The 15,177-nt window shown below is 46.2% G+C and overlaps 1 protein-coding gene across 1 annotated transcript in view; it reads right to left on the bottom strand.

Annotated features, from left to right (window-relative positions):
* Positions 1-980: 980 nt before the first annotated feature.
* The window catches only part of LOC126980392 (homeobox protein SIX2-like), a 49,465-nt gene continuing 35,268 nt past the window's right edge, over positions 981-15,177 (bottom strand). The window contains exon 3 of the mRNA XM_050830282.1: positions 981-4,191. Coding sequence (XP_050686239.1) covers positions 3,846-4,191 — 346 coding nt within the window. The 3' untranslated portion in view covers positions 981-3,845. The remainder of the gene's footprint in view (positions 4,192-15,177) is intronic.

The raw sequence follows: 15,177 nt of genomic DNA, 5'->3' as shown, positions 1-15,177 counted from the left end.
AATCAAGGTTATAATCGTCGTAAACATAATCGCGTCAAAACTTAAAAGAAAAGTAAAAAGAGAAGGTATCATCCATTTTCATCACACGCATAAGAGAACCGGTTACGTTGCATATAAATCAAATTAGACAAGTACCCAAACACTCGAAGGTCAAATAACACCATTTCATACTTTGCTACTTGTCTTTATTTACACAAGGGATGAGGGAGGAAGGGAGGAGGCTTGGGAGGGAGGGGAGAGGAGGACACAAACACATGAAGAGGAGGCAGGGAGGGAGGGAGACAAAGGTTGGATGCATGGGAGGGAAGGGAAGCAGGGATGGAGGAATGGACAGCCACGTACATGGTGCCTAGCTTAGTGAGATCTTGCTTTCCATTTGGTGAGGCGGTGGCTTGGAATGATGGTGCTGCTGGTGGTGGTGATCAAATTATGGAGTGATCATAGATTTAAATTAATATATAGGGAAAGAGAATCTGAGTCTAAAGTTGCCAGATTGTCTTACTCAGCCTCTTATATTTACCGACTTCCGACCCAAAAACTGTCTCGTGGACCCCAATAAGGAGATTCACTTAAAATTATCGTTAAAATAGTTAATTCCTGATGTTTCTTGGCAATAGTTAGGCGTCAGAAACCGGTAAATACTATGGTCTGAGTACGATAATCTGGCAACGGTAAATCAGGCTATGTAAACGTACGTCCTTTTTTTATAGATACAAACTACAGGAAAAAGCACGGACGATTGCGTAGAGAAAATAAATATGCACAAACAAATATTTCTTTGCATTTGGAACAGTTAATGAAAGACGTATATAACAAACGAGTGGAAAAGAAAGTATAATGCACGGATGAGGTATATTTGTATTTAAGTCCAATAGGAGGTATATAGGCGTGTAGGAAAATAAAAATAAATAGGAAAGCATAAAGATAATATTGATTGTCGTAATGATTGAGAAGATTTCCGGGTCTGGTATGAAAGATGATTTTTATTTAGCTTTCCAATCCGAGTGCTGAAAATTGATAAGGAGGATAATTGATATCTGCATCGTGGGGAATGAGTGGAATGGAGGATGGGAGTGAACGAGGGATGGAGGACTGGGTAATAAGCAGGTTGACATCGAAAACCGAAAAAAAAAAATGACGATGCTACAAGTCAAACAATTAAACATAGATAAGTGAATAAAAAAAAAGAATACATGTAAAACTCGAAAGGGAAATAGTAGTTGCGTAAAAGTAAAAGGAAAATAAAACTAATAACCACAAAAATTAATAGACATACCTAGAAAAAAAAGATAATGTAAGGTTAGATTGACGAGTGGGGTGGTGAGAGGGGTTAAAGGGTGGAGATGAGGTGGTGTGGGGGGAGCTGGGTGGGGGGTGGAGGCAGGTCTGGGTGGGTGGGGGTGAGGGGTCAAAGGGAGCTGGGTGGTTGGCGGTGGTGAGGGTGTAGATTCTGTGCATGGTTTTTTGGTGGGAATGGTGGTATGATGGGGGGGGGGGTTGACGTGAAGGGAGAGGGGTGGTAGGGGTGGTTATGATAATACTTGTTTTAAATGCCCCCCTTCTCACCCTTTCCTCACCCTTTAGCAACACATTAAAGGGGTGAGGAGGAGGAGGGGGAGAAGAAAAAAGAAGGAAAATATGAATAATACAATACATTCCAGCCAGACTCCTTCACCAGTTCCTTTTTTTCTTCATCTTTTCTTTTTTCTTCAGTTCCAATTTGTCTTCATTTCCTGTTTCACTCGTTTCACACGTCTCGTTAGAACACGAAACTCTTGTAGTATAACTTATCCTCACTGGGAGGGATAGGAGAGCTTAGGAAACCCCTCGTAGTAGTTGCAGTAGTAGAAGTAGTAAGAGGAAGAGGAGGAGGAGGAGGAGGGAAAGTAGTAATAGTAGTTGAAAAAGGAAAAGAGGTTGAGAACAGCAGTAATAGTAATAGTTTCACAGTAGTTGTAGTAGTAGTAGTAGTAGTAGTAGTAGTAGTAGTATATAGTAAAAGGAAGAGGAGGAGGAGGAGGAGGGAAAGTAGTAATAGTAGTTGAAAAAGGAAAAGAGGTTGAGAACAGCAGTAATAGTAATAGTTTCACAGTAGTAGTAGTAGTAGTAGTAGTAGTAGTAGTAGTAGTAGTAGTAGCAGCAGCAGTAATAATCACACCAAAAACAGAGCTCACTGCCATCATCACACACACACACACACACACACACACACACACACACACACACACACACAATAGCACAGTTCACAGTAGTTATAAACACTAAGCCAGCCAGCCAGCCAGGTAACGAATCACTCAGTTCCCAGGTGGTAGTAGTAGTCGTAGTAGTCGTAGTAGTCGTAGTAGTACCAACACATTACCCACTAAGTCGACGTTTTGGTCCAGGTGCAAGAGGCAAGGAGCACAAGTTTCTCACACACTTCAAAGGGTTCTTTATGTCTTTTCCCCTTCTGACAGCACTTCGAGACACTTATCAATCTATTAAAAGCCTCACTGTATCGTTTTCTGTCCGTGGTTGGTAAAAGTGAGTGCGTCAGGAGAGTTATAACGGGAAAGTGGGCGTGTGGGAGAGTGCGTGGTGGTATGTACGTGGCCGACAACACTTTCTCCCTCTCTTTAGCGGCACTTCAAGTCACGTAACCGTCTCTTTAAAACCTCAATGTACTGTTTTCTGTGCGTGGTGCGTGAGTGAGGTGCGTTAGGGAGTGCATGAAGGGGTTGCGTGGGGGTGCGGGGCTGTCCTCTCTCCCTCTTCTCTCTCTCTTTTCACACTTTCTTACATAAAGGTACACTCTCCCTACTTTCTCTGCCCCTCTTTTTCCTCACTAGCATGGTACTACGGGAATAGGGTGGGTAGGGAGGGTCTGGGGGGGTGATTGCTGTCCTCCCTCCCTATTCCCCCACTTCTCTCACTTTCCTTCCTGGGCCCCTTTCTTTCCTCAATTGCATGGTACGTGAAGAGGTGGGGGATTGCGTGAGGGTGCATGGTGGGGAGTGTCTGTCCTATTCCCCTCTTGCCCTTTCTCCCCCTTTCCTCCCCCTTACCCCCCTCTTCACACCCACCTCTGTGTCAACACGCGAGATGCCGCCAGTGAGTGCCAAGTGGCCTTTGACCCTCCCCCTGACCCCTGGCGCTCCTCCCCTCTCGTGTGACCACCCCGCAGAGGTCACGATCCCGAGGGCAGCGCGAGGGCATCCCAACAGTGGCCCTCACGCAGGTCACACTTACCATGACCCAGTGACCTTGGCGTGAACAGCTACGGGGTAACGGGGGTGGGGTGGGGGGGGGCAGGGGGGAGGAGGAAAGGGTGTTGGTGTTGGTAGAGGGGGTTGGGTCTCCTCCTTTCCTCCTCCTCCTCCTCCTCCTCCTCTTCGGCACCTCGTTCTCGTCACACAGAGGGATCATTTTTCCGTGTGTGAGTGTGTGTGTGTGTGTGTGTATGCCGCACTTGTTAAACGCACGCACACACACACACACACACACACACACACACACACACACACACACACACCTTTGGTCCCACACACATCCACGCCCACCTCACCGATACCCACACACGCACACACATTTCAATAGTTCCACCTTGTTCCCCTCTCACACACACACACACACACACACACACACACACACGCGCGGCACAACACAACACAAGAGTATCACTACCCCAAGCCTGCACCCACGCACACACGCCTCTACCACGCTCACCGATGAGGGCGTGGACAGGGCGCAGGGGGCGTTTACCGAGCACGCGGGAGAGCACAAGACTATCACCACAGACTCGACCCTCGAACACGCACGCTACATGTCACTTAGGTACACCAGGGCGTGGATAGACTGTTGGAGGCTCACACGTCCTGGTGGTGCGAAGCCGTGACCGCCTGCAGCGTGGACGTGTCATAGCCATGGTAGGGATACGAGGCGGCGGCGGCGGCCATGTGCGGGAACTGGTGCAGGAGCGAGGCAGCGTCCGGCTTGAGATGCTGCGCCAACATGTCCGTCTTCATCATGTTGGGCCTCGGGGCTGCCACGCCGGCCAGACTCGGGTCGTAGCCCATCTTGGAGGGGTCGTAACCCATCTTGGAAGGGTCGTAGGTCATCTTGGCGACGTACATGGCCCGCATATCGTGCCCCGCGTGGTCGAAGGGGTGCCCCATGACCGACCCGTCTCCGTGGCCCCCCAACAGTAGCTCCCTGGAAGATAAGACAAGGGTGAGGGAGGGGGAGTAGGGAAAGATCGGGATGAGAAGGGAAGGGATGCGGGGAGAGGGGACGGGGTGAGGGGAGGAGGAGAGACGAGTAGCGATGGTAGGCCAGAGAAGTGAGACCAGGGAATAATGTCGAGAGAACAGTAATACATGTTGATTTTTCATACAATAGATAGATGAGTAGTAGTAGTAGTAGTAGTAGTAGTAGCAGTATATAATCGTTGAGACAAATAATGATAAAGTTGGAAAGTTTGGATTAGTCGGCGCAACATCTGTGGTCATATGCCGGAGAGAAACAGGAGGGGGAAGGAATTATAGAAGGGAACAGACCCCAGGAGACGGGACACAACCCCCGATTAATACCTGGTACCCATTCACTGCGGGGTGGACATGGGCGTAGGGTCAAATAATGATAAAATAATGGTAATGATTGGTATTTCATGCGTATGTATTTTTTTTTTCTCCATTCATATGATCATATTTTCGTTGGCTGATCATTCTTTCATTCAACATGTTCACGTCACTAGCCTTGCAGAAGTTGTATCGCTGTTTCAATCTTCTCCTGCGTACAACCATTATATATCATTGTATTTTACGGTAATCTGTTTAACCATTTAATTCACGAACAATCTCGTATGCCGTATCCTGTGACACTATTTTTTCCGTCTCCTCCCCTTTCTCTCTTCCCTTTCTACGTAATCAGTGACATCTCAAGTGTAGGGTTCACTGAGGAAATACATATCTATATCATATTTCCTCCAAACGGTATCTCTCCATATACCCAAACCCACGTCACAAAGGAGGAAAGTAGGAAAAGAGACGAGACGGAAGAAAAGATCATGGCGGAAGGAAAAGAGAAGATAAAAAAAAAATACGTAGAGGAAAGGAGAACGGAGAAGGGGGAGGAGGCCACGCAAAAGAGAGGCAGGAAGGGAGAAAGAACGCAAGAGAGGGAATTAAGGGAAAAAAGAGTGAAGAAAAGAGATGGAATGAAGGAAAGAGAAGGGAGAAGAGAACGCAAGAGAGGGAATTAAGGGAAAAAGAGGGAAGAAAAGAGATGGAATGAAGGAAAAAGAAGGGAGAAGAGAACGCAAGGGAGGGAATTAAGGGAAAAAGAGTGAAGAAAAGAGATGGAATGAAGGAAAGAGAAGGGAGAAGAGAACGCAAGAGAGGGAATTAAGGGAAAAAGTGAAGAAAAGAGATGGAATGAAGGAAAAAGAAGGGAGAAGGAACGCAAGGGAGGGAATTAAGGGAGAAAAGAGTGAAGAAAAGAGATGGAATGAAGGAAAAAGAAGGGAGAAGGAACGCAAGGGAGGGAATTAAGGGAGAAAAGAGTGAAGAAAAGAGATGGAATGAAGGAAAGAGAAGGGAGAAGGAACGCAAGAGAGGGAATTAAGGGAAAAAGAGGGAAGAAAAGAGATGGAATGAAGGAAAAAGGAGGGAGAAGAGAACGCAAGGGAGGGAATTAAGGGAAAAAGAGTGAAGAAAAGAGATGGAATGAAGGAAAAAGAAGGGAGAAGAGAACGCAAGGGAGGGAATTAAGGGAAAAAGAGTGAAGAGATGGAATGGAATGAAGGAAAAAGGAGGGAGAAGAGAACGCAAGGGAGGGAATTAAGGGAGAACAGAGTGAAGAGATGGAATGGAATGAAGGAAAAAGGAGGGAGAAGAGAACGCAAGGGAGGGAAGAATGAAAAGAAACGGGAAGGAGTGGAAAAAGAGAAGGGACGAAAGGAAAAGAGTAAAGAAAAAGAAAAAAAAGACGGTATAAAGAATAACAACAGAGGAAAGGAGGAAAAGAGAACGGAGGAGGAAAAGAGGGCAGAAAGAAAACAGGAGGAATGGAGTGATAAAATAAGGGAAGGAAAAGAGAAAGGAAAAAAAGAGGAAAGGAGAAGGTAGGAGGGAAAGAGAAAGAGGCCAGAAGGAAAAGTCGGTATTGGGGAAAAGAGGAAAAAAAAGACGGTATACATGTAGGAAAGAAGGGAAAAGGGAGACAGCAAGAGAGAGAGAGAGAGAGAGAGAGAGAGAGAGAGAGAGAGAGAGAGAGAGAGAGTGGGAGGTAGGAAGGAAGGCTGGGAGGGAGGCAGCGGGGAGGCAGGTCGGGCCAAGTCTGAGTCAGGGCCGCGGGTCGGGAGGCGGGCGCGGGTCGGGTGACGGCTTGGGTTACCATCGGGGCCGCGCGGTTAACGAGACCCGACGTAAATCTGTGAGTTTAGACTCCAATAACTAATTACCCCGCCACGACACATACCTCCACCCCCTCCCCCCCCCTCCCTGCCTCGGCCATGGGAAGGGAGCAGCGTGGGCGTATGTGGGTGTATGTGGTGTATGTATATGTGGATGCATGTATATGTGGGTGGTATGGATAACAGTGTAAGTATGTATGTATGTGTATGTGTGTGTGTGTGTGTGTGTGTGTGTGTGTGGAGATAGTTGAATAGCAATGAGTGGGTATCTGTGTGTGTATGTGCGTGTATGTGAGTGTGGGTGGCATGCATAATGGTGTTTGTGTGGTTGTATATCCGTATGTGTGTATATGTGAATGAGTGCGCGGGTGATTGACTGCTAGTATGTGTGTGTGTATGTGCGTGTATGTTTATGTATGTCAATAGGAGTGGTATAGCTAATGATGTTTGTGGGTGTCTACTGTGTATGAATGTGTGTATGTTAGTGAGGGTGGCTGACTAGCAAGGTGTGTGTGTGTGTGTGTGTGTGTGTGTGTGTGTGTGTGTGTGTGTGTGTGTGTGTGTGCGTTATTTCCCCCTTCCACCTGTTCTCTCCCTCCCATCTGTGTCCCATTACTGCCCTCCTATCGTCTCCTCATCGCCTCTTTGTCTCTCTTTTCTTTTGAGTCTGTCTGTCATTTGTATTACTCCTCACTCCCTCTTTTCTCCTTTCCTTTAACTCACCATTTCTTTCCCTCTTTGTTTTTTCTCTCCATTATTCCTTCCCTGCCTTCTCCTCATTATCTTCTCTCCCATTATCCTCCTTTGTCTTTCCCCTCATTATCTTTCCCTTCATATCTCTCTATCATTTCCTTTTCTCTCTCATGCCTTCCTCCCATTTTCATCCCCCTCATTTCCTTCTCTCTGCGTTTTTCTTTTCTCCTGAACCGCAAGAAAAAAATAAGGGAACGGTGTCGAAACTATATACAGATCTTGTCCTTTCTCTCTTGTTTATTCTTCCCGTAAAAGACTGACCAATCGCGTGCAGGGAATGGGAAGGGGGCGTGGCTTCATGTAACAGCCGACCAATAGAAGGGAGGAGGGGGAGGAGCTTAGCCGCCGATTTAATGCGAATAAATAGTTGTGATGAAAGATAAATTGAAGTTTGGAAGAGGAACAGAAAGTTGAGATGGAAAGGGAGGAGGAGGAGGAGGAGGAGGAGGAGAGAAGGAGGAGGAGGAAGAGAGAAAGAGGAGGTGGAGGAGGAAGAAATGGAGGAAAAAGAGAGGAGGAAGAGGAGGAACAGAGAAGAAAATAATCATGGAAGTTAAAGTTTTTAGAAAGAGAAGAGAAAGAGATGATGAGGAAGGAGGAGGAAGAGGAAAAGGAGAATGAAGAGGAAGGAGGAAGAGGAGGAATTAAGGAGAAGAGAGACTGAGAAGAAAATCATCATGTAGTTAAAGTTATTAGTAAGAGAAAAGGAGACGAGAAAGGAGGAAGAGGGAAACGAAAAAGAGAAAGAAGAGGAAGAAAAGGATGAGGAAATAAAAAAAAACGACCAAAAAAAGTTAATAAGAAAGAGGATATGAAATAGAAGAAAAAATAAAATAAAACAAAAACAAAAATGACCAACTTATCCTCTATGGCTGACAGTACAAAGATAAAGAGAAAAAAAACAAGAAAAAAAAACAAAGCAAAGAAGACAAAGAAGAAAAAAATATCAAGTGAAAACAAAAGTAACCCGATATAGCTCATCTCTTTTTCTTTATCTCTGTCTGTGCCGCGGTAACAAGTGTCAGATGTGAGAGAGAGAGAGAGAGAGAGAGAGAGAGAGAGAGAGAGAGAGAGAGAGAGAGAGAGAGAGAGAACGTTAGTATAGTCTTTCATTTCGCTATACGGTTTCTTCTGCTGACGATATAATACAAAGTTAATGATGCATATTGTTACGAATGTACTCTCTCTCTCTCTCTCTCTCTCCTAATCTTCGTTGATTACTATTTTCTTTTTTTTTTTTTTCGTTGTTTTTCTTCTATTCTCTCCGTTCTTACACCTCATCATCGCTTTCCTTTTGTTCATTCTCTCTACCTCCACCCCTCTCTCTCTCTCTCTCTGATAACATATGTGACCTTACGAAAATTGGGAAATACCAGGTCAGAATTTTTTCCCTTCCTCCCTTCCCTTCCCCCCCATTCCCTGGCCGACCCACCATTCCACAAAAAAAGACAAAAAAAGGAGCAAAAAATATAGAAACTTTGAACTGCGGCTATTACCCTCCCCTTTCTCCCTTCCTCCTTTTTCCTTCCTCCCTCTTTCTCCTCCCTTCCCTTCCCTCTGCCCTCCTTCTCCTCTACTCCCTCCATCTCTCCCCTTCCTCCCCTCCTCTCTATCCTCTCCCCTCCCCCCTCCCATCACTCTTTCGACAGGGGTTAAGGAAGGGGTGGGAAGAGGAAAGGGAGGGAAGGGAGAGTTGATTAATAAAGGGGAAAGAAAAGGAGCAGGAGACGAAAGAGATGAAGTGGTTGAGAGAGAGAGAGAGAGAGAGAGAGAGAGAGAGAGAGAGAGAGAGAGAGAGAGAGAGAGAGAGAGAGAGAGAGAGAGAGAGAGAGAGAGAGAGAGAGAGAGAGAGAGAGAGAGAGAGAGAGAGAGAGAGAGAGAGAATGGCATTAGCATAAACCCACCACATACCCACAATAAACACTTGCACGTGGTCTCTCTCTCTCTCTCTCTCTCTCTCTCTCTCTCTCTCTCTCTCTCTCTCCTGATAACGTGTATCTTAATTATATTTCTCCATTAGACAACCTCTCGCCAACTTCCATTTATTTTTCTCCTCCTCTTTGCCTGAAGGAGGAGGAGGAGGAGGAGAAGGAGGAGGAGGAATGCAAGGAAAGGAAGGCAGGCAGGAGAAAATGAGGAGGTTCAGAAGGAGGAGGAGGAGGAGGAGGAGAAAGAGAAGTTGGAGGAGAAGGAGGAGGAGGAGGAGGAGGAGGAGGAGGAATGCAAGGAAAGGAAGGCAGGCAGGAGAAAATGAGGAGGTTCAGAAGGAGGAGGAAGGGGAGAAGGAGGAGGAGGAGGTGGAAGAGGAGGAGGAGGAGGTGGAATGCAAGGAAAAGGAAGGGAGACAGGTGGAGAAAATTAAACCGTAGCAGAGTAAGAAAAAAAAGTGAATTATCCCTCTTCTTTTTCTTTTCTCTATTCCTTTCACCTCTATTTTTCTCCTTCCCTCACTTAATTATTTTCCTTTATTTACCTAATTCCCACGACCATCGCTTTCCTCTATTTCCATTTTCTCGACATCTTTTAATCTTCTTCCACCCTCCGTTTCCTTCCTTACTTTCTTTCCGTCCAATCATTCCTTTTCCCTTTCCTTTTCCCCTCAGCCTCCCCTCGGCCTGTCCCGTTGTGGCCTCAGGCAGCGGCGACACTCACGCCTCATCTGACCTAATAAATGACCTTTCCTTAACTCCCCTTCCCCTCCCTCAGCTCCCAGGCCGCCACGCTGAGGGGAGAGGGGAGGGGAGAGAGGGAGAGGGAAGGAGAAACGGGGAGATGGGGAGAGAGAGGAAAAGACAGGGAGAGAGAGAGAAGGAAGGAAAGACAGGGAGAGGGAGAGATGGAAGGAAAGATGGGGAGAGTGAAGTAAGGGCAGGATACAGAAGAAAAGGAAAGGAAGCCGAAGAAAATGAAACAAGAAAAGTAAGGAAACACAGAATCATGAAAATACAGGAACTGAATGTAGGGATTGGTAAAGAGAAAGGAGGGAGAGAGAAATGGAAGGAGGATATCAGGAGAGAAGAGTTATCGCAGGATATTTAGAAGAGAATAAGGAGGAAGAGATGCAAGGAAGGAGAGTAAGTAAGGAGTAAGGAGAGAAAAGAAAGATGAAAAAATGAAAAGTTAGAGAGAGGGATGCTGAGGAAAGGAAGGAGGAAGAGGTGAAAGAATTGAATTAGGAAAGTAAAGATGACAAATGGGAAGTCGTAGGGAGAGAAAGGGTACAGGATGGAATTAATAAGTAAGAAAATAATGTTTGAGGAATAAAATAAGAAAGACCCGAAGAGAAGGAAAGGTAAACTAATAAAGTAAATAGAAGAAAGGAGGAGGTATGAAGAGTTTTGATAAAGGAGAAAAAGGAGGGAAATGGCGAGGATGAAAAGTAAAATGTTCAGGGGGGGAAAGCGTACAGAAGAAAGGTGGGAGGGAGGAAGCGAGTAAATAATGGATGAGATAAAAAGAGGAAAAAAAGAGGGTTAGGAGATATACGATAAGAAGGAAAGATAAAGGATGCATAAAATAGGAAGAATACAGAAAAGTGAAGGAGAGAAGGAGGGAGGAAAGAATATATTTTGTCTGCTCTTCTTTTTCTCCTTGTTCTTGTTTCTCCTTTACTCTCCTCCTCCTCTACCTTCTCCTCCTCCTCTTCCTCTTCCTCTTCCTCTTCCTCTTCTTCTTCCTCCTCCTCCTCCTCCTCAAGGCGCCGCAGGTCAACGGGGCGCCACCAACGGTTCCGGGTCGCTTGTGTTAGGCCGCGACAGGTCAGGGCGGCGACAACACCCCCCACCCCCCCTGACCCCCCTGGCACCCCACCCCCCTCACCCCCTCTCACTCTACACCCCCTCTGGCACTCTACACCCTGCAGCGTCTACACCCTACACCCTAACCTCTTTACCTCTCATCTCTATACACTTCTCTTCACCCCAACTTCACCCCTGCTCACCCCTCTTCTCCTGCTACTTCTCATCCCCTCACCCCTCCTCTCATACCCCTATTCCCCTCCCCTCACACCCCTAGTCCCCTCCTTAACTCTCTTCACCTCCTACTCCTCCCCCTCCTCCCCCTCCTTCCCTCTCATTGTTGCACCCCCCCCACACCCCTCCAGCCCTTCTCTTACGCCTCACCCCTCCCTACCTCCTTCCCTTAATTCTCCCCCTCCCCCTTACCTTCTTCTCTTACCCCCCTCTTCCCTCTTCTTTCCCTTACCCCTCCCTTCCTCTCTTCTTTCTTACCCTCCTCACCCTCTTTCCTTCCCCTCTTCTTTCCCTTACTACTCTCTTCCCCTCTTCTTTCCCTTACCCCTCCCTTCCCCTCTTCTTTACCATGCCCACCTCTTCCCCTCTTCTTTCCGTTACCCACCTCTTCCTCTCTTCTGATCCTACTCTTCTCCCTCCCCTGTTTCTTCCCCTCACTCTTTTTCCCTTCACTCTTCTCTTCCTCTTCCTCCTTCCCTTCTTTTCTCCCCTGTTTCCTCTCTTCTTTCCCTTCTCTCCCTGTCGTTTCTCCCCTCGCTGCCACCCGCTGATCACCCCTCAAGCAGGTGCCACGCCCCCCTCACCCCCACGCGCCACTGACCACACTCGGCAGGTGTTCTTCCCCCCTCCCCCCCTCCCCCCCCTCCCCCCCTTTCACCGCCAAGTTAATTACTATTTGTTACGGTCATTTAACTTGTTTTGTCTTGTTTTGTCGTTTTAAGTTTGGTGTTTTTTCTTGTTTTAGTTGTTTTGCCGTAATATTGTTTTGTTAAGTTCTGTCTATAGCGCCGGTAGACTTTCTTGGGGGTCCTCTTGGAAGGCCCCAGCCCGTTATTGGCGCGGGCGAATTTTATTTATAGTGTCTGCCGTGATGTATGTCTGTAGTGTATTGATTTTTGTTTATTCGTTTACAGGAAGGAGATAAAGGAGATAAAGAAAGAAATAAAGAAAGATGAAAAGAAAGCTAAAAGAAAATAAGGGACAAAAGGAAAGTAAATGTAAATGTTTTTGTCTTGTGAGAGAGAAGAGAGTAAAAAAAAAGAAAGCAAGAGGAAAAGAAAAACAGACTAAGAAGACAGGACGGAAAGAAAGAGGAAAGGATCAGAGACAGAAATAAAGGGAGAGAAAATGAAGAAATGAAAAAAATAAGAAAGCAGAAAGACAGATAAAAGATTAGGTACATTATGAAAGTCAGAGAAAAGAAACAATAAATAAATAATGAAAAGAAAGCTGGGAAATAAACGAGGGACAAAATGAGAAAGAAAAAAAGGAAGAAAAGAAAAGAGATGAAGGAAGAATGAAAGAAGAAAAGGACAAAGAGGAAGCGAAAGTAGAAATAAAGAAAAAGAAACAGGAGATAAAGAACGAAATAAAGAAAGATGAAAAGAAAGCTAAAAAAATAAGGGACAAAGGGAAAGTAAAAGTGAAAGAGCAAAAAAAGGAAGAAAAGAAAAGAGATGAAGAAAGAATGAAAGAAGAAAAGGACAAAGAGGAAGCGAAAGTGAAAATGAAAGCAAAAAAAAAAAAAAACCAGGAGACAAAGAAATAAAGAAAGGAGAAAAGAAAGCTAAAAAAAAATAAGGGACAAAAGGAAAGTAAAAGTGAAAGGGCAAAAAAAGAAAAAAACTAACCAATGTATTTCTTAAGGACCCACTTCACAGTCGGCTTCCCTCTTCCCCTTCCTCCCCCTCCCCCCCACTGGGCCTGGCGACACCTGCTACGGCGCCCCGGGGAGGAGGAGGAGGAGGAGGAGGAGGAGAGGGGAAGAGGAGGAGGAGGAGGAGGAGGAGGAGGAGGAGGAGGGAGGGGAGGAGGAGGAGGAGGAGGAGGAGGAGGAGGGAAGAGATGACATTGTGGTTAAGGAGGAGGAGGAGGAGGAGGAGGAGGAGGAGGAGGAGGAAGAAGGAAGGGGAAGAGGGAGGGGGAAGAGGAGGAAGGGAGGGGAAGAAGGAGAAAGAACTAAGAGAGGAGGGAGAAGGAGAAAGGAAGGGGAAGAGATGACAGGATGGTTAGGAAGAAGGAAGAGGAGGAGGAGGAGGAGGAAATGGAAGAAGGAAGGGGATAGTTGAGAAGGGGAAGGCTAGGAAGGGGGAGAAAGGAAGGAAATAGTTAGGAAAAGAAGAGAGAGAAAGAACTAAGAGAGGAGGGAGAAAAGGGAGATAAAGGAAGGGGAAAGAAAGGGAGAGAATGGTTAGGAAGAAGGGAAGAGGGGAGGGAGAAAAGGGAGATAAAGGAAGGGGAAAGAAAGGGAGAGAATGGTTAGGAAGAAGGGAAGAGGGGAGGGAGAAAAGGGAGATGAAGGAAGGGGAAAGAAAGGGAGAGATGGTTAGGAAGAAGGGAAGAGGGGAGGGAGAAAAGGGAGATAAAGGAAGGGGAAAGAAAGGGAGAGAATGGTTAGGAAGAGAGGAAGAGGGGAGGGAGAAGAGGGGAGGTAAATGGGGTGGTCTTTTTATGAGGGGGGAGATGAAGAGGGTAAAGGAAGAGAGGGAGAGAGGGGGAAGGTGACGGGGAAGGGAAGGAAGGGTATTGAAAGGGAATAAAAGGGAGTGTTATTTGCTCCTTTAATTTCAACTCTACTTCCTTATTTTTTCCATTATTATTTTTTTTTCAGTGTTTATTGTAGATCTGATACATGATTTTTTTTTCGTTATTCGTAATGTTCGTATTTTTATGTATTCTTTGTATTTTTCTTCCTTTTTCTTAATTTTGTTCTTATTTCTTCATTTTCACGTTTCTCCCTCTGCATATTATTATTTTTCGTGTAATGGTATACTTTTTTTTTTCCTCTTTCTTTTTTACGTCCGTACCGCAACCACCACCTCCGCCATGCCACCCAACTCCTCTTCCTCCTCCTCCTCCTCATCATCATCATCATCATCTTTTCTTGTTCTTCCTTTCATCTTTTTATCCTCCTTTTCACACGACCGCCCGCGACCCTTCGTCATGGGAAGGTAGCGAAGAGGAGGAGGAGGAGGAGGAGGAGGAGGAGGGTGGTAGCGGTAGACGGATAAATGAAGAGGAATGAAGAAGGCTGATAGGGAGAGGAAGATGAAGGGAGGAGGAGGAGGAGGAGGAGGAGAAGTAAGACGAGAGGCAAGGAGTGGGAGGGAAAGAAAGGGGAGATGAGGGAAGGAAGGGGCGGTTTGGGTAAAGAAGAGAAACTAAAGAGGAGAGAAAGAACATGAGGGGAAAGGGAGAAGATATTAGCGAGAGGAAAAGAAGAGGAAAAAATAAGAGAAAAGGGGAAATGAGGGGAGAAGGTGGAGAAGAGAGGTAGAAGGAGAGAAAGGGAAGGAAAAGAGGATTAAGTGTGAGATAATGAGAGAAAGGATAAAGAGGAAAGGTAAGGGAGGGGAGAGAATGAAAGGAAAGTGAAGATGAGCAAATGAAGGATAAGGAAATGGAGGAGGATGAAGAGAAAAGAAGGGAGACGAGGGAGGATTGAAGGAAAGGGAAATAAAAGAACAAGGAAAAAGGGCAGGAATGAAGGGAGAAAGACTGGCTGAAAGAAAAGAATAAGGATGAGGAGGAAGAGAAATGGAGAGAAGAGGAAAAAAAAGGAAAGGATTGAGAAGGAAGAGAGGGGAAGGGTGAGGGGAGGAAGGGAGGAAGCGGGAAAGGGGTGACTAGGGGGAACAAAAGGCTGGAATAAAGGGAGAGAAAGAGAGACAAAGAAAAAAAATAAGGATAAGGAGAGAGAGAGAGAGAGAGAGAGAGAGAGAGAGAGAGAGAGAGAGAGAGAGAGAGAGAGAGAGAGAGAGAGAGAGAGAGAAGAGAGAAGAGAGAAGAGGAAAAAAAAGGAACGGATTGAGAAGTAAGAGAAAGAATGAAGGGAGTAATGGAAGAGGGAGAAAGGGTGAGGGGAGGAAGGGAGGAAGGGGGTGACTGTAGGGGTGACAACAATAATTTATAAGACAAGTTACCTGACCCACTTCACGTTACACACAACCATAACACATGTCACGACCCCTCCCCCCCTCCCCCCCTCCCCCCTTCCCCTCTCGACCCCTCTCCCCCCCTTCCCCCTTCCCCTCATTCACCTCTTTCGGCAGTCCTTCCTAC

This window comes from Eriocheir sinensis, chromosome 44 (assembly GCF_024679095.1).
Source record: "Eriocheir sinensis breed Jianghai 21 chromosome 44, ASM2467909v1, whole genome shotgun sequence".
NCBI classification, from domain to species: domain Eukaryota; kingdom Metazoa; phylum Arthropoda; class Malacostraca; order Decapoda; family Varunidae; genus Eriocheir; species Eriocheir sinensis.
The sequence above is the reverse complement of the archived record's forward strand: the minus strand, read 5'-3'. Positions and strand labels throughout refer to the sequence as shown.